This window comes from Thermobia domestica, chromosome 3 (assembly GCF_964235325.1).
Source record: "Thermobia domestica chromosome 3, izTheDome1.hap1.1, whole genome shotgun sequence".
In the NCBI taxonomy this organism is placed as follows: domain Eukaryota; kingdom Metazoa; phylum Arthropoda; class Insecta; order Zygentoma; family Lepismatidae; genus Thermobia; species Thermobia domestica.
In genome coordinates, this window is record NC_137456.1 from 72,740,718 (window position 1) to 72,767,741 (window position 27,024).

General features: G+C 35.7%; 1 protein-coding gene across 2 annotated transcripts in view; it reads left to right on the forward strand.

Moving 5' to 3' along the window:
• Positions 1 to 2,114: 2,114 nt before the first annotated feature.
• Positions 2,115 to 27,024, forward strand: part of LOC145680509 (uncharacterized) — a 39,957-nt gene continuing 15,047 nt past the window's right edge. Inside the window, exons 1-4 of one of the 2 annotated variants that reach the window (XM_081751103.1) lie at positions 2,115 to 2,253; positions 10,163 to 10,403; positions 15,419 to 15,548; positions 23,683 to 23,824. In XM_081751103.1, coding sequence (XP_081607229.1) covers positions 2,242 to 2,253; positions 10,163 to 10,403; positions 15,419 to 15,548; positions 23,683 to 23,824 — 525 coding nt within the window. In that variant the 5' untranslated portion in view covers positions 2,115 to 2,241. Of the gene's footprint in view, positions 2,254 to 8,679; positions 8,740 to 10,162; positions 10,404 to 15,418; positions 15,549 to 23,682; positions 23,825 to 27,024 lie in introns of those variants that run through there. The other variant, XM_081751102.1, reaches the window with a different exon arrangement.

Sequence of the window (27,024 nt, forward strand, 5' to 3'; positions counted from 1 at the left end):
TTGTATCTCTCTTCTGTAGTCCCCCTCCCGACTTTCCCCTTTCCGTTCATTGAAATAAAGGACACGAAGACTATATTTCGTATGTCTTCCATCAAATGAAACGCTACGTTTTCCTTTTCCCGACGGATTTTCGATTTCTCTATTATGTAAGCGCCGTCTGAAGAGCTGCAGTCGTTATCATAGCTACTTATCTGCCTGAGGTTCCTGTACGAAATACAGTAGATATATGAGGTAGTGACAAACGAACTTGTGAAGAACACTTCTTTTTGAGTCCAGGTCCAGCTTTGAATTCAGACTGAGTAGTATCCTTTGTCTGTGAGTTTCATAGTTGAATGTAGTGACTTTTGCCAATAAGAGCAGTGTGACCTCCGCTAATACTTTCGTACTGTGAGTTTCATCCAAGGATCTTATAAAATAGAGGATCTGCCCTTATAACAAAATCTTGAAGCTATACGTCACAGTTTCGCCACCCCTACTCTGCCCACTCCGCCCAATAGGATCGCAACATTTTGAGCCAACAATAATGGCAGAAACGAAAGTAGCCAATCAGACGATGGCAGAAACGAGAGTAGCCAATCAGACGTGCCGATGCTCGGCTGTTTTTTGGCTTCATCGATTTAATAGGATGAAGATACATATGGGCAGATCCTCTATTTATAACATCCTTGGTTTCATCGCTGAATTTAGTGACTTTTGCCAATAAGAGCAGTGTGACCACTGCTAATACTTTCGTTCTAGATCTAGTTCCCTTTATTATATTTTAGTGTTCTTGTTCGTTCACCAACGAATATAGTACTTTTCTCCTCTTCTTTTCTCATAAATACATTTGGGAGAGGAAAAGGAATCTCATAAAAATTTGGCAATGCACGAAAATTCCACTCTTCCTGATGACTTTTTCCTGCCTGTTTCTTTTCAACAGTGGTATTTACAAGAGCGGAAGTGGGATATAGGTGTCGTCCGGGCGTCTCCTCTGAGGAGAAATTCTGGCAATTTACTGTATAGTTCATTCAATTGGGGAAAATACAAAGTACAAAAGTATCAAAGAACGAAGGGTTAAAACTAATAAATTACCACAGTAAACAATAGTACATAATTGGTAATCCGTTTAAACAGTAGGGACCTTATGCAGAGTCGTTCTGATGCGTAATTAGTGCAATACTAAAGAGTTCAACTACCATATTTTTCCTGCAGTAGTATGGCCTTTAGTATGACGCTCATTATACGTCAAAACGACTCTGTATAAGGCCCTAGGTTATGAAATTAAAACTCGATTTTCTCAACAAGCCCATTTTATGATATTTCTTGCTCCCCCCCCCGACATCCTCTATATTTGTTATACTTGAGTTACTTTAGTGGTTTTAGGCTAGTTTTAGACGGAATCATTTATCGTAGTATTTATAGTAGCAGAGCCAAAAAAATCTCGTATTATGTTCTATGGTATCAAAAGTATATGGTGGCTTTACACGGTAGTCTTTTGATAAGATCCTTATCAATTTCATACACATAACAAAGAGAATGGATATTTGGTACAAAATCTTTCGCTTCCTCTTATCACACCACGGCGCTGCAATCGGACCCGAAATGGTGGGGAAAATGCTACGAAATAGAGCAGGTTCTACCGACAAGAAATGACATAGGATATGCCATGGTATGGGAAATGCTATAGCACTTCCTACTTTACAAGGTAGGACATCAATGATACGATTTTTGCTACTTGATATGCTACGATAAATGCTTCCGTCTAAAACTAGCCTTACAGTGAGTTCTAATGCGACAATTAAGCAGGGATTCCGCCAGGACTATTAGTTGGCGGATGTAAAATCAAAATTGGGAGGGTGTAAGAGGCTTGCATGGTTTGTATCCAATTTTGACTGTAAAAATAATAAAGTTGGGATTTCTTTCAAGAATGTGGGAGGTCACTCCCCCACCCGCAGGAAAGGGGGAGCTGTCGTAAATCTTCTAATATTATATTAATATCATAAATGTCATAAATAAGGCGAAACGGGAGCAGATAAAGTTTTAGTACTTTTCTCCCAGATCTAGTACTTTTTCTGCATAAGTTAGCACGAAATATTTTTGCTGGGTGGTCACACTGAATAATTTGGCAACAGTGATTTTGGAGCGGGCGTGATTGAATATTGGTGGTTGGTGACCGTGAATAATTTTTTAATTGAGAATTCAAACATAATACAAAATAAAAAGTGATTACCAAATTAGGGGCGATTTGAACTACATAAAAGTATGGAAAGAGAAGTATGTATAATTAAAATCATGAATAAGTTGTAACGGTATATTATTATAATTAAAAAAAATAGAAAAGTTACGTCTTTGCTTCACTAATGTAACAATGTCATTTTTTGTAATGTGATGCAAACGCGAATTATGTGGGTTGAACAACATATTATAATGAGTGCAAATTTTATTGTTTTATTGTAGAAGTAATGTCACAGTTGCATGGTACATGTGTAGTATAGGTGTGAGAAGGTAGAATTGAGACTTATTTTTTTATCCACCGAAAAAGGCCAGCAGCGACTTATCCTCAGGATTGTCAAAACAGATTAAAAGGAAACGCAAAAATACGGTAGGTCGTCAAATATATATATAGATCTAAATATATATATATAGATCTAGTTCTTTCCCCTTCACTTTCTTACTTTTCATGACCCCTTAAGACATTTCTGTACTCATGGCGCACGCTAATGTGTGTAGATTGATAATATGTGTGCAAACTGATGAGCTAGAATATCAATTTTGTAAAAAAAAAAAAAAAAAAAAAAAAAAAAAAAAAAAAAAAAAAAAACGGTCCTACGTGTGGTAAGTGGTTGCAAGGAAGTACTGTATGGTGCAGATGTAGTTTTGGCGCACCACATTTTGGAAGATTTACAGGTAAAATTCAGTACTTTGCTTGAAAAGGAATGTTTATAAGGAACAAATTTCTGCAGGCGACAGAATTAAATACACAAAGTAATACAGCTCTATTTTAGGTTTACTAGTATAAAATAATTACAAGTGCTTTACGAGTGATAACATAAGTGAGTGCATATAAAAGATGGCCCTATTAGATACTATCTTCGGTAAGAGTGCACTTAATGCCTAACATTCATTGGAACCGATTTCTCGGAACAGTTCAGAGATCAGTTCCCAATAATAATCCCATGAATCGAAGCAATCGAAAATAAATTCTGGGCAAGTTTTGCAGACCACCTAATAAGCAATCATAATCTAACCTCACCAGCAAACTAAGAACTATAACAGTGATAATAGATTACGATTGCTAACCAAATGATCTACCACACTTACCAAGAATTTACTCTTCAATTACTACGTACGCGGGCAATATCCTTGAGAACTGACGCTGAAGTCTTCCAAGAAATCAATGCAGCTGAAACTGTGACTATCAATTTTCAGATCTAAATGGGGGGCTACCGCCCTCCAAACCCCCCACTCCAGTACCATAAAAACATCCAAAACAACAATAAATAATCAAACCACCGCTATAAATCTAACGTAATAAGGAAAAAAAAATACTGTAAAAAAACAAATTAACACTCACCACTAATTATAAATCAATCCAGCATGCCGAAAAAAAATGGTGCATTTCACCAACCAGCCAGCAGCAGCAGGAACAACCAGCAGCAAACTATCCACTTCTCACTACGGCGCATTCGACCCACATTAAATTTACGTCTATCGAGAACAAACTGTCGTCCACTTCAACTGCTATTCCAAGACCTCCGATAAGGTCACTAGAATTTCTAACGATTGTTTTAAGACACACTTCTCTACAGAAACACAGCCAATCCGAAACAGTGTGCCTACTACGTTTCGAGGAATTTCCAGAACATTCGCTGATAATGAAATCATAATTAGTAACATTACAAACAAACAAAAAAAAAAAAAAAAAAAAAAAAATTAATGTTAATCAATCCACACACTATTCCGAAAGGATTGGAATTCACTTCAGTATCACAAACATATTTTAACGAAAACAAAAGAAAAAAGTCTGAAACTCACTTCGACATCCAAACTGACTTAACAGCACACTTCACGAATGCAACACACACATTGAACCGTACAACATTCGAACATGAGTTACGAATACTTAACAACCAATCAGCGACTTCACCACCACCAACCAACCATGGCAGAGGAGGCAACATCAGAGCCATCAACCAATGCTAAAACACCAATTCCGTACTTGTTCCAGTGACGGTGATTCTGTTCCTCCAATGCCACTTTCAGTGACAAAATCACTTGTTCGGCATAAACTGCACTCTAGCCCTATCTTCCACTGATGGCCGATTTCCGCACAATGTACAAGACCTGTACTTATGTTTACATGTGCAGCGTTATTAGTATGAAACTATGAGAAGAGCTTTTGAAACTCGTATCATTGCCAAAACTCACTTCTTTCTACTATTCTCGCTTGCGTGCATACCCCCATCGCTGACGCGCCTGTTCCGTTCGGACACACCCCTGCGCTACCGCGCACGCCCATCAGCTTAAGGCTACTATGGCTCGGTTAAATAGCATTCGTCCTTTTTAGTGTCTATCTAGCACAGATTGGTTTGTGCTTTTCTACTAGTTGTTATGCTACACATCCGGAAGCCATAATTATACGCAAATATTACAAAAAAAAAAAAAAAAAAAAAAGTAATTTTCCAACAATTACATCTGGTGGACCTTTTAATTTTATATGTGCGAAGTGAGATATTTTCATGTCGCCCCGTGGGAACCTTTTAGTAGACAATAAGACGGAAATTAATGGAAGAATTACGATTTTTTAACAATTCTTTCTAGTGGTGCGCCAAAAGCAAGCTTGTACGCACTGTATCCCGCATCAGGGCAGTCTGAACCCAGCGCGGCAGACAGAGAGGAAAAGTCCGCACGAGCAGACGCGAAGCAAGCTGGTGGGCGTACGCCAATACTTGCCTATTTGACACAACAGACCAGACAGGTACTGAATATTGGAATCGGTCCGGCTTTTTCTCTCCTTGGTATGGGACGAATCTATCTCGATCTCGCTTTCTTTATATCTACGTTGTCTTCACTTTGCTGACAATAGTAATCCACGAGACATGAACAACGACAGTTCTGACCGTTTTTGGAAACTCAAAGACGTTTTTGAGTATTTACGTGATAAATATTTCACTCTATTGTAATACACTTACTGCACAGTAAAGTGTTTTATATTATTAGACTAATGTATTTTCATATAGAAGGCTGGGTGTACGGATGGAGAAACTCCCACAGTACATAATCTTCGTAACATAAATACAGAAATGATGAGTAGGTAGTCAAGCTGCGCGTGAAATTACCTGAGATATCAACTAGATTATGCAATACTAATATCTGAAGATCAACGTATAATCGAGATCGGCAAATTTTTCTTTTAGGCAATTCATTCATTTTTGATTCGTTCAATGATTCCGATTCCAAAAGAACTGAATCCTCTCAACAGTTCCTTAAATGTTCGGAGAAACCAATTCCTCAGGGCTCCCGGCTCTCCTTTTTTTCCCTATATCTTGGATATTTGTGTATATATGTCCTATATTTTAATCTTGTGCTATATATATATCCTATATTTTTCAGTGATTGAATTATTAAAAATACAAGCCAAGGACAGTTCCAGTGATGATTTAAATTGCTACATATTAGCAATATGCTAAATAAGTCATAGCATTTTCTTAAGGGACTAGTCACTAATCCTCACTATTATTTTTTTAAATTTGTTCTTTCCTATCCTCCTATGTTCACTTTTTTTCTGTTTTTTCTATGTGCTTATTCTTTCCCAGTGAAGCTTAGCTGAGGAACCTTACCATATTCCATTCTCTTATAACGCAAGCTGTGTTAGCATTTTCTTTCGGTAGTGTATGCAGCAGTATTGGCTAGGCATTGAGGTGTGTTGGTCTCAAAGCCTTCCAATATTGCTGTACATAATATGCAGGGTTCCCTCGCGTTCTGGAAAACCTGGAAATAAAAGTGTTTCGTGGAAACGCCATGAAAAAGTAATGGAAAGCAGAAAAATGGTGAAAATCCTGGAAATGTCCTGAAATATATGTTGTATAACAGTTGTTATAAATGTATACATAATTTGCAGGTCTATAAAGAGTGCAATGCTGTTACATTATTTATTTTAGATTGAAATACGTTGATCAAATAATTCAATGTTTAATTAGATTCAAATATTTCATTACACAGTTATTATTTTTTATAATAAACGTCGCTTTGTTCAGTGATTTTTTTTTTCTTTTTCAAGTTCAATTTGTTTAGATAGCAAAGCTAATATGAACCAGTTAGAATATCAAGTCGTTTATTTCAGTTAGTTTCTTTTTTCCGAAACAATACAGCAGGTCTGCTAAATTTAAAATGTAAAATTTTATAAATATAGTCTTATTCTGTATTAATGTAAATTTTGTTTCCAGATACCCATTGGAGTGAAGGGTAGCCTTTTCTTACAATACATTGATTGTTTTTTGTATGCTTCAGAGCATAATATTCTATTGTATAAACCAAACTGTCCTATATTTCAATGTCCTGTTGGGAGGTCTGGTTCCTCCGAAACGGAATCGTGTTAGGAATGATGATTCCTGCTGTCATTCTTTTAATAATTATTTTAAACATTGCTTTTTAAAGTAATGGAAAATTTATTACTATCCTAATTTCCACTCTTAGAATAGTCCTAAATTAACCAATATTTCAAATATTCAATTTCAAAATAATGAACGAAAATACTACACCAGGAACAACCATATTTCCTAATTCCACAGTTCAAGAAAACAATTCATAGAAACCTAATTAACTAAACATTCTATCGGAATTCATGTAGCAGAAGCAAGTGAAATAACGCGTGAATTTTTATTCACTTGATTCGAGCAAGCCCCTCTAACCCCCCAATATGACTACTACTATATGTAAAAATTAAATATATATATGTATTAAATAAAAAAATAACTATATACTTAAAAATATATAAATGAATAGAATTCAGCTGCATGCCTCTAAATATTACATACCGGTTTTTCTCTCTTCCAGTCGTTCTCCACGAAAGGAGAAAATTAACATGCTCTTTCTGACACAAAATACAAGTCCTACTTAATTTTAGTAGCCCCATACTGAAACAAAATTTGCAAGTATTCTCTTCTGTGTTCCAAACTTCACTTGGCAATTTAAATAAGTTTAAATTACAGAGAAATTTCTCACAAAAGAACCCATCCCATATAACATTCATCAGTGAAAGCATTCTTCAAATCTCAAACATTGCATTTAACTGCGCGCCACATTTCGCTCTCATCAGCACATACCGCCCGACCAACGAGTACTGCAGGGTTCAAGGAAGCTGCACAAACACCACGTGACCTCTGTATTCACTGCTGTACAAGTCATTTTGATATACAGTCCGCAACATGCATGAGCATGTAAGTTTATTGTGAAACTATACCTATCAGCCTAGGGAATCAACATAGCGTCTAAGTGGCACGAATCACTCCAGAAGAAACATCGGTGTCCTCCCCTGCACTTTTATTTTGGAACAAAAGACTTCGTCGTTTTTTCAATAAACTTACATGCTCATGTTGCAGGTTTTTTGCTGCGGACTGTACAAACTGGAACTGCTGATTCGTTCATAAAACCGGAACAAGTTGAACCAAAAAAATCGAATGACTGAATTGCCTAAAGATCGCCTCGAGATCAACTCTAAATATTCTTTAACAGCCTTTAGTAAAATTATATATCGCACTTAAAATATATTCCCTTACATATTATTATCTTCAAATATTTGTTCTTCATAACTCATTAATCGTAGAATACATTTATTATCTTAAAATCCTTCGTACTTCATCATATTAGTTTCCGTCGATGGCAGCTTTTGATAAGCTAGAATGAAATGCAGTTCAGCCCTATAATAGAGGCGCATTACACTATCGGCCGGCAGAGAACTTGGCACTGGACGAAGCTATGGTTCTGAGAAAGGTAAAGTGATTTTCAAACAGTATATTCCGAAGAAGCGCAAGCGATTTGGTGTCAAAATATACATGCTGTGCAATTCCAAGGGATATGTTGTTGATATGGTCGTTTACATTGGTAAAGATAAGAGCAGGAAGACAAACCAAATGACTTCGACCCATTCACTGGTCATTGAACTTACTCAGAAATGTCAAGGATTTGGCCATAAAATTTTTATGTATAACTTCTCATCTCAAGTTTCCAACAGAAGGTAAATTTTTAGACAACGCCGGCAACGCTATAAGACTCCACCTTGTTGACAAATGGGTCACGTTGACAAGGCTAACAAGATGACATGCACCTACAAACGTACAGAGACGGACGAGGAAGGTGTTCTTTTATCTTCTTGACCAAGTTATTCTAAATTCTTTCATTCTTGACTCTTCTCTCTTGTACCCTCAGAGACTACAAACTTCAACTAGTGACAATGGCGACGCAACCAAAACCCGGGTCGTCGGATATGGTCCATTCCCATCACTAAAAATCCAAAGACTGGAGGTCGCACATTCCAAACATTGGACAAAGAAGATCGAAAAATTCAGAAACCGTGTGTGGTATTACCAGAAAAAAAAGAAATAATAATAATAAATAAATAAAAATAAACGAGAGTCAAAGCAACCACGTATATGCCCACAGTGCAATGGAACACCGCGTGAAGCCGTATTTTGGACGATACCGTACACAAAGTAAATGGGAGGAGGAATGCTTCCTATGTTAGCTGCGGTTCATCTTTTGGTGAGTTCATCTTTCAGATTCTTTCAAGGAACGGATTGGCTAGCGTAGTGGTTAACGCATCGGCACAGTAAACTGGCAGCTCGGATTCGAATTTGGGTCCAGTTGTACATTTTTCATTCTGTATATAATTGAATTGGCACTATACAGGATTTAATGTGATATAAAATTGTGTGATTTCCTCCCAGGTGTGTCATTTGGGACTCTCTTGAGTTTGTAATTTAAATATGTTTTAATCAATAGGAAAATATGTCAATGAGAAACGTGAAAATTGCTTACGTCAGTGGTCTACCCCTTCCCTCTCAAAGCAAAATTTGAAGTGGCGCTGTTGTCTCCACTTATCATATATAATGTTTACCTTTCATATTGAAGTAAACTTTGTTTAACCGACAACTTCGAGCAGATACCTGAAATAAGATAATGTAATTTCAAGTATACTTCTTTACTTAGGATCGGGAAGATCCTTCAGTTATACCACGTTCACACACAGTAACACAATATGAATCTGAGTGAGGCTACGGTGTTGCGAAATAAAATAATGTTGCTATGAACCAAGAACACGGATATGGATAAAAGATCGTTCCCTGCAAGGGTACTACAGTGTGTTTCAAAACATATTACGTACTTTTGACAACTTGAACCTCTGAAAGGAGACCGTTTTCCGTGTTTATTTAAATGTGCTCTTAATTTATGTAAAGAATTAGCTTTTGATGATTTTTTATTTGTTTGTTTTGCGTCCTGAACACACATACACACAAAGTGATTACCGAGTTGGAAACAATGAGAACTGATGAACAGCACGTTAGCTGGATGCAGACTTTACTCTTCATGACCGTCACAACTTTGAACATATTTCCCAAAGACGTTTGTTTCATCGTCGTTCCTTTGAATCTTTTTAAACATCTGGGAATCCAAGGAGCCATTGTTGTGGTTATCTTCTCGCAGAAATGATTGAGATCTTGGTTTTTCGCAGCATACATTTAATTATGAAATTTCTCATATAGCAAGTCCATGCAGATAAAGTTAGGTGAATAGATACCTATTTCAAACATCAGTATCAGGCATAGATCATCGGGAATTACTAAGTATTTGACCATTCGATCGACCCTATATTACAGATACCGGTACGAGTTTGTTATTCACGAGTTCGATGCATTTGCGCATATCGTACTAAGCATCTATAAAAATACTTGCCTTGTGAGGAAGACTTAGCAGATGGGGAGTCGCAGAAGCCGATGTTACCGGTACTATAACTAAGATCAACCGTAGTTGAGCTCATTTTTGGTCCAAATGTTATGACCAACCGGTATTATTTGTGTGTATGAAAGATAACCGGCGTAATGCTAGGATTATTGTTTAATGCATTTAGTGCTATAACTCTTAATATATAATAGTTTACTCTATATGCTTCTTGTTTTGTTTGCAGTTCTCAAATGAACAGCCAAGTGATAATTCACCTAACATTAGAAGTATCAAAGATGAATGTGATGCGCTGAATAATGAACTTAAAGAATTGGAAACATGTCTACAGGAGCTAGACGTAGCACTGAAAAATAATTATGTGGCAAGACCTTTTACAGATGAAGATTCATCCGAAACTATAGCAAGCAACAAGCTGAAACATGTTCATGCAATGTCACGTGCTATTTCTGCAACTCCATTTAAAGGTTAAGAGTTTAATTGTTATGTAGAAATTTGTACCTTTTAATTGGGAGAATTTCCATCATTGATTGCTTTGAAAGGGGGGGGGGGGGGGAGAAGCAGGATAAACAATATCTTTGTCATATAATTGCTAGTAAATTATTTTTATTACTTGAAAGCTTGGAATGTGAAACAACTTTGTACAATACTTCGAAATTACTAACTTGCGTATTCCCATTGACAGCCAACTGATCAACTGTTTCTATATGTTTCGGATAACGACCTGGTTATTCATCTTCAGTAGAACAAGATTAATACGTATAATGATTACTGCGGATGGTAAAAGAAACCAGCATGATAACCCAGCTTGGGAATCGAACTTGGAATCCGTTCAGCACCTGTGCATTGACAGCTTCGCTAATGTCAACCTGAATGCATACAAAGCTATCTGCACACAAATGCTATTTTCCTGCAAATTGTGATGCAATTGAAACAAAACGAAATCTTGTTCCAACCTCCCCACAAACAGCCGCAGTAAACTACTATATTAGAAGTTATGGATTAAGCAATTATAGATAAAACCTACTAAGGCGAACTATGCATTGAGAATAAAATCTCGTGAATCAAATACACACATGGTCCAACTTACTATAATTGTATTATTCATATTCTTAACTTTCTACATACTCACACAAAAGTTTAAAAGAGTGAATAATAATAATAATAATAATAATAATAATAATAATAATAATAATAATAATAATAATAATAATAGAAGAATTGAACATGACACACAACGCAGGTCTGTGTGTTATACCACCATCTTGTAGAATGATCTCACTTTCTTCCCACTTCTCTGACGAAGCTCCGCCCATGGGTGTAGAACCCAGGCGTAAAATGAAGTCTCAGACCTCTCATAAGGTATGAATTTTTATTCATTTCGTCAGCAGATGTACTCTCATTGGCCGGAGCACTATCATGACGTATAAGGGAGGTATGTGGGAGTACGTTATGGCATATAAGAGTGGTATGTGAGAGTATGTTATCAGAAGAGTTTCTACGGGTGAGGTTCAAACGTGAACAAAGAGTGCATTATAAAGTAAGATGAAAGAAAACGCAGAAATGAAACGAAATACATTTCTTTAAGTCCAATGCATAAAATAAAATGAATATCCTCAAAACTAGTTCGTAATAAAGATCACTATAACGGTCATATGGAAGATATAAGTCACTTTGCTTTCTTGCTCCAATTTCATGTGTAACTAAACAAATATAAGAATTGCAATATAATTGATTGCGTCAACGCTACGGAAGAAACGAAGTTTCCAAAATCTAACGTGATTAGTATTTTTCTAGTTAAGGAATTCTACATGAAACTGAAGCAAGAAAATAAAATAATGAGATAAGTGTTGAATAAGATTTATATCGTCCACATGACTGTATAAAACTTGTTTTACTGAAGATCGATAAGGGGTCATCATCCAAAATAAGAAAGTTATTCGTTCAGCTGTCATTGGGAATTTGCAAGTTGGTAACTGAAGAATAATAAATTTTAATAATAAATGTACCCTACATCCTTTAAGTAGTTATATATAGTACTGTTCAACATTCCAACTAAATTAATAAATTTCAAGTTCTAAGCTTATAGTAACTTAATTACTTTTAGCCCGTACTTTACATTTTCACGCTTCGGAGAATACTGTTTTATATCTTTCAACGGGCATCCTGAGTAAGGAATTGTATGTTTTCCGAGACTTACAAAATGGATGCTGGGATTTATCTTAAATATAAAGTCTGGAGATTTCGTTCAAAGCCTATTCAATTCTTCATCGTTAGTTATGCCCAGTGAACAATGGATTCATAGTTAGATCTGTAGTGTTTTCCATAAATCAATATTTACCAGTCAAATAACCGTTAAGACTCTTCACTATATACTTTCCACTTCTGTTTTGAATTTTAATAAATCACGCAACGGCAATCAGCAATATCGAAAATCTACAAAGTAAACCCTCTAGTATTCATAAAATACTACTAAATAAATAGTTCCAGATCTTTTCTTATGACCCGGAAATCTGAGGAAATGCTTTACGATGTTATAATTTTTAGGCACTCAAATTTCTCTACATTGTGACTATATAGGAAGCAAGTGTTACGTAACAATATTTTAGAAGGAATACGAGCGCAGTTTAATACAATTGTTTATTTATACCGTGTTATTATTCAGTTCAAAATCTCCCGGCGGGAGCTCATGTGGTTCGGATTCCACGTTAATCAGTAGGTTTACGTCTCATATAGCCTCGCTGCTGAAAGGGACGCTAAACCAAACTCAACTCAGTTCAAAATCTTTTGTCGTCGCGAATTCTGTTGAGGAATATGAAGTTTAAAATATTTGGTCTAGGAATTAATTCGTGCGGGTGGACAAGAGATGGCGCAACGAACGGAGCGTCCCACAGTTCCGTGTATCCACACATGTGTTGCAAACCCCTGCCATCGCGTATCGTTCGTAGTATAGGGCAGTGGATTAAAGCGTCAACAACACCAGTTTGTAGTTAAGTGAACATGGCGCAATTTGTGCCTGATAAAGTGTTTTTGCGGGGTGTCCTGCTGCATTACTTTAACATGCAGAAAAGTGCGACTGAAAGTCATCGTATTTTGGTGGAAGTGTATGGTGACCATGCTCTAGCTGAGCGAACGTGTCAGAAGTGGTTTGCACGGTTTAGAGGTGGTGATTTCGGCTTGGCAGACCAAGAGCGAGCTGGACAGCCAAAAAAATTTCAAGACGAAGAATTGCCAGCATTGCTCGAGCAGGATTCGTGTCAAACGCAGGAACAACTTGCAGCAGCATTAGGTGTTGATCAAACAACAGTCTCCAAACGCTTGAAAGCCATGGGAATGATTCAAAAGATGTCACATTGGGTTTCACATGAATTGAAAGACAGAGACGTTGAAAGACGAAAAACCATTTGCGAATTGCTGCTTCAACGACAGAGCAGAAAGGGGTTTCTGCATCGAATTATTACGGGTGATGAAAAGTGGATCCATTACGAGAACCCTAAACGAAAAAAGGCCTGGGTGAAACCAGGTGAACCAGGTCCATCACAACCAAAACGAGATATTCACTGTGCAAAGGTTATGCTGTGCATATGGTGGGATATGAAAGGTGTGGTGTACTATGAGCTACTGCAACCGGGTGAAACTATGAATGGAGAACGTTATCGACGACAATTAATGCGTTTGAAGCAAGCTCTGGCCAGAACACGACCAGAATGGGAGAACAGACATGATAAACTTATTGTTCAACATGATAACGCTCGCCCACATGTCGCAAAACCGGTCAAAACCTATTTAGAAAATGTCGGATGGGAAGTTTTACCCCACCCTCCGTATTCACCAGACGTTGCTCCTTCGGACTACTACTTGTTCGATTGCATGAACAACGATTTGATTGAACAGCGGTTTACTTCTTCAGAAGATATCGAAACATGGGTCTCTGACTGGATCGCTTCCAAGGATGAGGACTTCTTTCGCCACGGAATCCGTACATTGCCTGACAGATGGGCGAAAGTGGTGGCTAGCGATGGACAATATTTTTCTTAAGGTATTTATGTATTTTGTGTTTGTACTACAGCTTCAATGTGTGCGTACCAACCGCACGAATTAATTCCTAGACCAAATATATAAAACAATAATAATGGCTGTTGTGTTGTATGCTTGCGAAACATGGTCGCTTACACTGAGGGAAGAACTCAGACTGAAAGTATTTGAGAACAAGATCCTGAAACGAATTTTCCGGGCCCAAGAGGAGCGGGAATGGTGAATGGCATGAACATCATACGGTAACGAGAAATTACATAATTTATATCGTTTACCAAGCATTGGTAGAGTCATCAAATTTAGGAAGCTCAGGTGGGAAGGTCATGTAGCCAGAATGGAAGAAAGTAAGAACGCTTTCAAAGTTTTAACTGGAAATCCAACCGGAAAACGACCATTAGGAAGACCTAGGCGGAGATGCGAGGACAATATTAAGATGGAACTCGCAGAAATAAGAATACAAAGTAGAAACTTTGTCCAGTTGGCTAAGGATAGAAGTCAGGGGAGAGCTTTTGTGAACGCGGCATTGAACTTCCGGGTTCCATAGGCCATAGAATTAGTTAGTTAGTTTATTGAATTGCGTTATTTACAAACATTAATACTTATGCGGTGAATGGTAGTACTTATGTTCTTCTTAAAAGTAAGTTAAAGTACGGCCGCTGTATCTCTGGCTCTGACAGCTATGCGAAAAAGAAAGCGAGGGTTGATACTACATTAACGCCCCCCCCCCCCATAAGGTCCAATGAGTGGCCGAGCTCTCACCGCGCTGGCATGGAAACCAGACGTTGTTGCCGCTCCGTATTCTTCCTTTTGTTTGTGCATAGTTCAGTGAAAAGTGCTTTGAGATCGTTTTTGGTTATTGCAACTTTTTTTCTTTTCTTTGTGTGTGTTTGGGTGTGCTGTTAAGGAGTGTTGTTATTATTTGGTGACAATGGCTAGTTCTTCAGAACCGAAGCCAAACAAAATAGTGTATAAAGGACAAATTGGCAACATTGTTTTGTCCACGTGCAGAACTGTCAGGGCCAGAGACATAGCGGCCGTAGTATAGTAAGTAAAAAAAAAAAAAAAGTATTAGCGACTTGAACATACACAATTTGCCTCTAATAAATCTAATGAATGGACTGACAAAACCACAGTGTTTATTATTTGAATAATCATTGTCTAATATTCTCAATTAGTCCTAAAAAGAAAATTGGTTTAAGTTCTGAGTAAGTTGTATAATTACGTGGTAAATTTCAAAACTTGCAGAAGTCTAGGTTATCTATTTGTCTCAGCATAGTATAAATAGAATAATGGATAATGTATTGGAAATAGATAATCGATAAGAGAAATAAATTATGTGAAATAGATATGGGAAATAATATGATTTATTCGAAGTTCCTTTTAATGATTAGTGTTAAAACTAAATATAAATGAAGTAATGTTATAAATTAATCTAATACTTTTTCAGAGCCGTCAACTGTTACAGCAGAGACGTTTTTATCATTACTGGAAGATTTTGAGAAGTTGAACGAAGAATCAAAACTTGTCAAGAAATTAACGAGGGATGAGAATGAAATGACCAAAAGGGAATTGGAGAAGTAAGTATTTACTAGTTTGTATTTATTATACACAGAGCAAAATAAGAAAGTACTTAATACTAACAGGAGCACGTGTTACTTTGTTTCTCTTAATTTTTGTGTAGGTTTAGAGTTTAGCGTTCCGTTCAGCACCGAGGCTGTATGGATATACCTACAGCTTACGTAGGATCTGAACCACATGAGCTCCCTCCAAGAATCTAATTAGGGTCTCGCGTACGTTAATCTTATAATCACGAGGGAGTTCAGCGTTTGTTTGTGTTGGAGACAGAGATAAAGAAAGGACGGAAAGAAAAAATACGGCGTTCTAAATTTTCAATTCAACCTCCATGTTCCCTGAAGACAGATATAGTGCGTAAACATTAAACTTTTGCAATACTTCAAAAATTACTCGGTTTTCTTCTTCTGACAGAAAAGAATGGGGCTTTTGAATTTTGAAGTGTTGTTGAGTGAATTCTTGATAAGTGTTTTTGTTTGAATTTAACATCCCATTTGAGCAGTGACTTTGTATGAAACATAGATTTATAGCTAAGCATGGAGTTCAAATCACATTGGCCTTGCAGGATAGCGAAGCCGGAACTTCTAAAGTCGTGGACAATCTAAGTTTTCAGTGATGTAATTTCAGTAGCTCCAAATCATTAACCATAAGTAATCCCAAGTAATGTTGGAACAACACCATTATGAAAGAGTTTCCTAGTACAGAACCTGATTTTTTTTAGACTTACCTGCACATAGTTAAAATTATAAGTACTTTGAAGTAACAAATAGTTAATATATACATAATGCATGCTCGCAAATACGCAATGATCGTAAGTTATAGAAACGAATACAAATCTGCAACATTTTCTGTAACAAGCAATGCGGTTTGTCGATGCGCGCAAACAAATAATCCCACATTTTAAAGAAGATTACCCTGTATGTAAAACAAATTGTGCGTTTATGATTTGATAAAAGACCTGTAATATATCTGTGAAGCACAATAATTCATAGATATGTATAAAATAGCTTGTTTTCTGCTGTACAGGTGCAATATGGCGTCCTGTGCAAGGGAAATTCAGTGTCTGTTCACTTGTGTGTTATTTTCGATTACATAAAGGTGACAGTTTATTAAATAGTCAAGCAAGGCAAATTGTTTTAAACGTGCATTCATATTTACCACATGCCGATCCCTGTTAGAGTGTAAGTGATGCTGTTAGCCTTACCGCTGATATGACATGTGATTTTTTTTTCCGTAAGAAAAGGAATTCTTGAAAGAGGGGAGTGTCAACATCCGTAAACATAAGAGACGGGGTGAAAAATAAAGGTACACGATTGGAAGAATGGACGATTTTACAATGCGTGTCATCTGTCAGGAAGTGCATGAATTTTCGGCTGAAATCAGCAGTGATTCTGATTTACAAAAGAAAAATTTTTTTAAGCTTTAGAATACAATTTATATCGCCTCTTTGTACAAACTTCAATGTGAATGACAGAAATAATATAAACCTACGCAAGTTCTTGAGCTTCCTTGGCCATATGGTTAGCGTACGCGCTTTCAGTTTGGGAGACCCAGGTTCGATTCCCTCTGGGAACCCTGTTAAGATGTAGATTCACGCATCATTTACCTTCAGTATGAAAGGAACTCAGGTCCAACCAAGCAACTACGCATTTTTAAATAAACACACAGTAGAAGCTCAAGAAACAGCACAATGTACTTTATTGAGATCCAGTTTTCTATTATAATTCACATCTTTAAAATCTCCCTACTAACCACGAGGTTTCCCATAATGTATTAAAGACAGAGGCTTTCATCGTACAATATGCTGAACGCAACACAACGTAGAAAGCAATGAGCAATTATAACTACTAAGCTTATTATCACAAATTAAGATGTAATTTTTGTGTTGCGTTGATGAAAACTCTTCTGAATAAGGCCTAGAAACAATAAAGGATTTTTTCTTTTTTGAAGATCTGAGATTTTTGTAAGCACTTTCATTCTCTTGCATTCTATATGGGGACAGGGTGGCTCAGTTGTAGAGAGCTTATTTCTGATTGGGGTCAGAAAGTGTATAAATTTTGTTGTAATGGAAGGAACAAGGATCCCACTCATAAAGAAATTTCGGATGTTTCTTTTGTACTCGTACTGTTTGTCAACTGATCCTCGAACATGACTAACTGCTGTGTGATCGTCAATCGGAAGCTCTGTCTCGATTCCTACGCATCGTTTCACACACTGGCTATCTGCTGTAGAAAACTCCTAAACACGCGCATGAATACAATACTTTTCTTTTAGTTGTGAGTGGGTCAGTGCTTACGTCACTGCAAGCTTAGATTGGCCACGACTTTACAGTACTCGAAACTACAAGTTTAGCATAAAGTACTGGTAGTTATTGAATCTATTGTTTTTTTCTAATGACAACTATACAATTCATAAATCAGAATGATCCCAAAAGTTATTACGAAGAAGTGCATCAAAATTTGTATTACTTCATGCACTTAAACTAGAAATGCCCTGCTTCCACCTCGGTTCAAATACACTTAGTGTTGTAAATTAAAAATAAAAAAAGAAGTTCGTATTTTTTCAGAAATGTACGTTTTTTTTAGAAAAAAGACATTGCCTCTCGTTTTTTAAAAAAAATCGTTCTTTTTTTCAAATAGTCATTTGTAATGTATCTTACGTCTATTTAAGTCTGAAGTATTTTAGTGTAGGTGTAATTACCGTAAAATGCAACGTAAATTAAACGCTAGATACTGATACGGTACAAATATTTTTCAATTTATATGAGTAGCATACCTACTAACAATCCGGGTTTCTGTAGTGTTTCACCAATATCAACCAAGAAATAAAAGTATAAATGAAAATTTGCTTTTTCGTGAAAGTAGGCCTTTAATAAGTACGAAAATAATATCACAAACAGTATAAAATGCAAATAACTTGTCTAAAGGTAAAAACTAATACTAATTTGCCTACTAGTATTTTTCTAAATATCATATATAAATAATTTGTATATAGATATGTGATATGCATTGCCTGCTCTATCATATGTGCAACACGCGCATTTGCACAGAGCTGCAATATCTGTCATAAGTATTTTATTTAAAATAAATATTTCTTGTTAGAAACAACTTCAAGATCGCTGTAGTTAAATTTACTAAGCTGACCTTCTATTGAATACTACATTCATAAATTATGTTTAGGTCGCATTAGTTTAAGTCACATGGACAGTGCTAAAGCAAATGGTAAAATAAATCCCCGGGACAAATTGCTTGATTGTTGTCAAATACAAGAACTCACTTCTCTAGCACCTGTTCCATTTAGTTAGTTGTCAGAGTTCTGACATAAAAGCTACTCTTGTCTTTGTCACAAATAAGACCGTTATCATTGAAGGTGGAAACAACTTTTTTTTTTGTATAAAAAAAATAAAAGACGTAGGAGGAAAATCAAGAAATAACGATAAAAGATCTAGTTGCACTATAATTGAAAACTGATATATTGAGATTGAAGCTCTATATTGAATTCTATAGAAAAGATTACCATATTTTCTCGGCAGGTGTGTTTGCTTTATCTTTCACTAACATAATATATTAATATTTAAAGAAAAAAAACAGATACAACAAGATTGTATTTGTAGTATTTAAGCCTTTCTGAGTGCGAGTGCAGTTTCCCTCCCCTTCGTTGTTCATGCTGGAGTAGCATACCTTAAATCGTGACTTTTAAGATTTGTTCTTTGTGGAGAAAGATGGAGGCGGCAAATTACGTCATTGCACTGGGCGACAAATTGTCTAGGGCCGGCCTTGATGATATGCACACTCATGTCCAAAATGATTGTCGCATATCTATAACTGTCTTCTTGTAAGAATATAATTTGATAATAATTTTGCATGATACTTTTAATACTGATACTATGTGTATAATCGGGAAATGTATATTTGGGGTAAATTTCATAGGAAAAGAATTATAAATATAAAAATTAGTAAAACAAGATGTCGCTAAATGGACAAGAAAATTTTATTTTCATTTTATTGTTTTTATTTACTGCTCTTTTGACATGAAATTTGACACATACATGTTTTTCTCGATTATACGCATACTAACATTATAAGAAATACCGGGCGATTTCGTTATCAAATTATATTCATACAACAACATATTTATAGACATGCGACAATAATTTTGGACATGAGTGTACATACAAGACATGAATATAGGATGACATAATTGAAGTAATGCAGGGTCTTTCAAAATGAATATTAGGGTTTTGAAACTTTGTAGTATTTATTACAATTAACTTATAGATATTATCAAATGAAAGAGTGACTCAAACAGTTTTGTATGCACGCATGCACATGCATTGTTTCCTCTGTCTGCCGTTAGAAAGAGCAAGTAGCGAAGATGGAGTTTAGAGAGCAGAAAGCTTTGTGTGTTTTAATTTTGCAAAGACTAAATCTGTAGTTACAGTGCTACCGTCTTGTGTCGATTGAATGTTTTGTGCCATATGGCCTTTCGTACCTATCGACTCGATGTGTGCCGTGTGAAGCTCACATCGAACACTTATAGCAAAAACTGCTTGAGGTGTTCTTTTACTTGATGTATTGTTTATAATTGTACGTAAAATGTAATAAGTACTACGAAGACTTATAACCCCAATATTCATTTTGAAACACCCTGCATTTCTCAGCTACAGTATTGGAACTAAGATGTAAAACGATATTATTATTAGTTGAGACCATAACTACTACAACAACACGAGTTACTAGTCAAAAAAATGTAATCAAATGTACAATAACCCTTTCGGACCCAGGTGGCCAAAGTGGCACATACGGGTATGTCACTTTTTTAATCCGCTCCTGTACAGACACTAATTAAGATATCGGGATATTTGCTTTTTTGCCAAATATGGTTGGAGCATAGTTTATCATATTAGTTTCCTTTTCTTCTTGTGTCGAATTTCCTTCTCAAATTTCACCCCGGTCAAAAGTTAGAGAATTTTCGAATTTCGAATTTTCTTTATTACTGTTTCCCCCTGTAGCTTCCTTCGTTGTAGAAAGACCTCTTAAAGACTTGTCAGGTAAATACGTCGGATGGTTTATTAATTGTTGACATCAATTGGACGGGCCTGCGCGTAGTGTTGCCAACTACAGAAATTAAAATTTCCTTAAATTTGGGCAAAAAATTCGAAAATTTTGTTTATAAATCCGTACCTATACGTCCGAGTGCAAGTCAACTTACACCAGTCGAACATTTGTCCTTACTGAACAAACGCGGGAACATATCGTTACAGTGGGGTATTTAGGGGGCGCACAAAAAATTCGGATTTAGGTTCTAACCCTTGAGTTTTTCCTACTTTTCTGTTTACCGTAAAATATCTTTGGTAATTAGAAGCTTTATTTCTTAAATATCGCCATGATACTTGTAGGATATATTAGTGGTGTACCAATGTTTATTTTAAGATAGTTTTCGTCTGGTAGCAGTGTTACCAGCTACAGAAAATTTTAATTCCAGATTTTAGGGGGAAATTTTGGAAAAATTACCTGTTTTGGCTCTATTATTTAGAGTAGAATAATTAGGGGAAGTACACTTGAGGTTTTTAATAAACCATGGTAAGAAAATTGTGACTTTCTGAGGTAGAATGAGTTTTTTTTTTTTTTTTTTTTTTTTTTTTTTTTTAAATCGCCATGATACTTGTAGGATATATTCTTAGGATACCAAGGTTTACTTTCAAATAGTTTGCGTCTGTCTGATGGCAGTGTTTCAAGCCAAAACAATTAATTCCCGATTTTAGGTGAAAAATTTCCCTTTTCCCCTCTATTATTTCCCTCTTGCTCGCTACATTGGAACATATGTACCACTACCTGAAAGCTTTCTCTTTGTCCTACAGAAGGCACCATAAAAAGTTTCAATAGGATAATTAGAGAAGCTGTAGCTCCGGCATATCTGTTGTTTTTTGCTTCTGAGGCGTAAAAAGTGTCAAAATTTCATGTGTATAGTGACAGAGAATTTTTTCTTTCTCTCTTTGAATGGAAGCCAGCGACTTCAGGTTTTCACTGTACCTTGTCAACACACTGAATTTTTTTTTTTAGATGGCTTGGACCCATATGGCAATAGTGGTGCTAGATACAAAAAAAAAATCTTGAAATTCGGTTATGAAAATTTTTGTAAATTTTCACCCCTGCATTTCCCTCAGTAATTTCCCATCCGTTGGCAACACTGCGATGTAACTTACACCAAAAAATAGCCACAATCCTTTTCTAAAAAAACAAGGCCTTAATCATATCAATCGGGTAAATCGTTTTTGAACAATAAGTCACTAACTGAAAATGTAGGAAAACACCAAAAATGACCTGGGTCCGAAAGAGATAATTACACGATTTTGCTCACAAGTATAGGTACAAAGAAACAAACGATTTGTAAGTTACGAGGGCTTCGACTCAAGTTCTGTTGATTATTTCAGTAATCTTCAACATAAATCAATAAATGATAGTTGCCAGAAAAAAAAACAGACATTTGAAAAAAAAAACATGAAAAAGAACGATGTTTTTTATTGATTTTTTTTCACAACACTACATACACTTTCTGAACACGTGTTACAAGGCGACATTGTTGGAATGTTGTCCCATTTCTACAGAAACTCGCCACTTGTAACTGCCACACGACGTTTGTAATTTTACATTGTGATCTCAGTAACTCGTTCCGTAGATTGTTCTTAACACAAATTTCTACGTGGTTTTGAACTCAGTCCGTTTGTAATTTTTTTACATGTGTAGCAGTGCTGTGTGTTGTATTTCTTCATCATAGCAGTGTTTCTGCCTTGTAGACTGGTGAAGACTTTCCTTCCACCATAAAGTAAACATTTTGTGTTTAAACCTTAGTTTAGATTTGAAGACGTTTGTTGTTTATATAGTGTTTTTTTAGATTGGTGTTTGATTGATTTGATTTGGAGTTTAGCAGCTTTTCAACGGCAAGGCTGTTTGAAGACAGGGACCTACAGCTGAACGTGGAATCCGAGCTGAATAAACTCTTGTAGTTTGGTGTACTTATTGTATAATATAATCGTGTATAAATATGCATTTGGACACAATTAGTTGCAGTAATTATATATAGTGAACGATCAGCAGAATGTATTAGTTTTAAATAATAAATTTTATAGTTGTAACCATAGTAACTGGGCAAACATGTACAACGATAACATCATATATACTTGGGCAGAGAGTGCTTTAATGTATGCACTGTCCTAAGTATATATGATGTTATCGTTGTATATGAAACAGGAAACGTTTATTTCCCATCTCCATTTCAGCTTTCCTTCTTAGTATCTCTATAAACAAGTAAGTAATACATTATTAACTATTTCTTTTCTTTTTCTTCTTTTCTTGGGACAGTGCATACATTAAAGCACTCTCTGCCCAAGTATATATGATGTTATCGTTGTACATGTGCTATAATCGTTTTAAAATTTCCAGCCACTTAATTCAGATATCTTTCTAATTCAAGAAAAAACAGAAAATATACTTTCCATTCAAATTGTTAATCAAATCACAATAAGTTGTAACATTTAGTATGTCCTTAAAACGTTGCTAATTACTGTTTAGATTTAGATGACAAATTCAACTAACTGACTTCGTAATGTCTTTCAGAATCCCAATGTTGTAACTAATAAAAACATAACGTTAATGAAATACTACTGATTTTGTATTCGTAAAGAAATTAATCTTCGTAAATTATTTCAGTAGTTTCTGCAAATTTCTTCTTTGAATTGTTACGCAGAACCATTGTGGATCCTCTCATCTGAGGACTATCTTCATGATTTGGAAAACAACTTTCAAAAAACAGAAATTTGTGAAGTACTTGTCCTCATCTAAAAGGTTTTGTTACCATATTTACGCAGTAGTATTCTACAGTTTAAGGACATTTTTGATTTCATAATCCCACTGGAGTTGAAGTAACTTGATATGTCTCTTCACAAGATGGAATAAACCTAATACCACTGAAGAAGAATATTTGAATATAATGTTAAAAAAAAAAAAAAAATAAAAAAAGTTCCTTAGGTCCATTAAGCAATTGTGTTAATACTCTTCCATATTAACTATTTATAAAGAAGCTAACTTACTTTTTTTATTATTTTTTATTTTATTATTATTATTTTTTACCATTTACTAGGATAGAACAAATGCTTGCTTTCTGTAATGTGAAAAATGAGGATGAAGCTGAACCAAATACTAGTGTTTCTGTGAAGCAGGCAGATTTATCACGGATAAAGCAGAAAATAGTCAGAGATTTTCTTGAGGTTAAAAGAGACTTTGTAAGTGTTCACTGATTAAGAATTGGTTATTATATTATTAAATTTAATGTAGCAAGAGATGATGGTACTCTATGAACAATACAATTTCTACTGTGTCATTTAATGTAGTGATAATTATTTTTATATTTATCAGTATACAGATTATTCTTTCTTGCTGTCTTTAGCCTTTACAAGCATATATTTGCAGATGGCACCCACCTGAATACTTAACAGCTACTATATTGTTCTTTATTTTTTCATGTTTTGCTTTCTACCTCCTTTCTTTTATCAAATGGAGTGTTTAGTGTTCTTATTAGTACTCTTTTAGTGTTGTGTAATAATGTTTTCATTAGTTTGAGGAGTTTGAGATATACAGTAAAACGTGCCTAAAATGGAACATGAGCATTCCGGTATAATTTTCCGTCTTCTCGGGTTTTCGTTTTACAAAGGGTTGTGCTTTAATGAAACAAAGTACGAAAGTGTGATCGCTTAGGATTACAAATTTAAAAGGCTGTAAATAAAAACAAGTGGGTTAATATGTATTGTTTTTCTATATTTTCAACTTTGTATAATACAAGTGTAGTTTCTCTGCCCCACAAGTCTTTCAAAGTGCGTTGTTGTTGCTACTTCACAAGTGAATTATGTAATATGATTTCCTTTGCATCCTTGTCAACTAGGAATTTTGGAACGTTCTTGAAAGCTGCAAATTCCTGAAGGTCATTCAGAGCAGATAGTGCTTGTCCAAAAGTGTGTTTTCTTTGTTGTCGTCCACTTCTTCCATGACTTCACAACTGCTGTTTTCAGCAGAAATATCAGGTGTACTTTGAATCTCTTCTTTCTTGACAAGGCCATTGTCAAAATATACTACATCTTCAGCATTATATGGCAAATTTCCTTGCTTATAGAAATTTTTCACTGTAACATTTTCTGTATCATCCGATGCATGCACAGGAAGACTAGTAAGGAAACACTTCTTGACTGTTTCTGTGAGAATTTTCTTCTTGGTCTGATGGATTCAGTTAACAGCATCAAGAACATCTGTTAACAGCATCTGTTAAACAAGCTGAGGATTTTAGCAATAGGTGCCTGCAGTTCAAACTTCCTATAAAAGGATTTAAGTGTGTAAATAATGCCCTGATCTAAGGTTCTCAGGGTTCCCACTCGTTCTGGAAATCTGGAAAACCTGGAAATGTCCTTGAATTGATTTTGTCCTGAAAACATCCTGGAAATGTCCTTAAAAATGCATTTCTGTCCTTGAAATTTGCAGAAATATTAAGTGTCAGATTTTTCATAATTATAATGAAAATTTTAATAGATTGCTATTTTTGTTTGCTATTTCTGTTTTTGTGCTGAATAATAATTTGTCATGATCCAGCATGTGTGGGTGGTTGGTGGGCTTTCTTTCTCCCAATAGAGTGGTTGACTGGGAGAACTTCTCTCTTCTTTCATCCACTAGTCTGTCAACCCATTCTTGCATGTTATCTTCACTAGCACTATTCTCCAGTATCAATTCTTCATAATCAGTCTATTTTCGCAACAGTACATACTATTCAGTAAAATTTCACATGAGATTATGTCTATAGATGAGGAAATCAAACAACTCCATACTCAGTTGAAAAACTTGTAATATAATTCCTTTTTTTCATAATTATATCTGTCATTGTCACGCAATGAAGATGCCATGTACAAAAAATAGATTTTTGTTGTTTGTAAATTTGTTCTTTGCACTTTGTTCTTTGTTTGTTCTTAAAATGTCATGTAGAAAGAATGAAAATACATGTACTGCTAGATATGGGTGAATCGGGTGGCTATAAGGGAAGTTGGGAGGCCACAAAAAGGAAAGAAAAGCCCATTACGCTCCGTTTTGTGTATTAATACTGTACTTGCATTAATATTCACTGCATAAGCTACTGTACTTTTCATTTGACTGTTGTGAGTTTTGAACGTACAGTTGGAATCCTGTTATACCTTCATGTGGTGATTTGTCTGGTTCTGGAAAATTGGTGATTTGTCCTTGAAACGTCCAGGAAATGTCCTGGAATTTTTTTTTTGAGAAGAGAGTGGGAACCCTGGGTTCTGTAATTGAAGTTGTGTTGAGCAGGAAATAGGCTAGCTTCACGTTAGACAATTCAGTCCTTGTCCAAGGACAAAATGGCTTCACGACTTTGACTCTTCTATCTTCCTTTAAAAGAAAGAATTCATTCTTCCATTATAGCGCTGGTCATCCAGACTTTTTATTTATTTATTTATTTATTTATTTATTAGATCGCCAGGGCCTAGGGCATCCTGATTTTCCAATCACTAAAGATTTTTACCATTCATATTAACAGAAATAAGTAACGTAATCCTAATCCGTCTTATTTAGTTTCCGCGTTAGGCACTTTTCATTTTGAGAGTATTATTATAAATAAGAAATAACTCCGTTCCGAAATTTATTTTCCGTTTGTCCAGGTTTCTGGTGTATAGAGATTTCGTTTTTGGCAGGTTTTACTGTATATAATTTGATGTAAATATATGCTTCGGAGCTATGAGAGTTTAATACTAGAGTCCTAATGATTTATGCAGTGAATCTAGTTTGATTCCGGGCCATATTAGTTTGTAGTGGACTACATTGTATTTGTAGAGTTTCTCGGGTTTCGTGCGTTTTTGTGCACTAATTTCATTGCACAAATTCTTACATCATTCTCCTGTAGGCTGTAAGGCATAATTGTAGAACGGAAACTAAAGCAGATATTCCAGTTGTCAGTAACTCTTCCTTTTTTTAAAATATTTCTTTCATGCTTTTTTTTTTTTTTTGTAGTTTGTGTTTTGTCTTATATCTGTCTGATTGTCCTTAATTGAGAAGGAAAAGACAGTTAAAAATAATGAAATGAAAAAAAATATTTTGCGTCTGATTTTTTGCGCAGATGTTAAGATTACAAGTGACATCAGAAGCAGAGCCCTGCACGGGCCGGGCGCGCCCGGTTCGGCACGGTGCCCGGCCCGGCCCGGCCCGTTTCAAGTAATATCAAACTGGACCGGGCCCTAACCGGACCGGGCACATTTCGGGCCGAACCGGGCCGGCCCGGCTCGGCCCGGATACTCTGAAAGACGGTTCGGAAATTAATGTTGTCAGCCTATTTGTTTTTTTAATGTCCTCCACTACTTCTATTTTTGTCGTGTTTGTACGGTCTTACTGTCAACCTATGTTAATCGTAATGTGTTTGGGAAACTGACTCTTT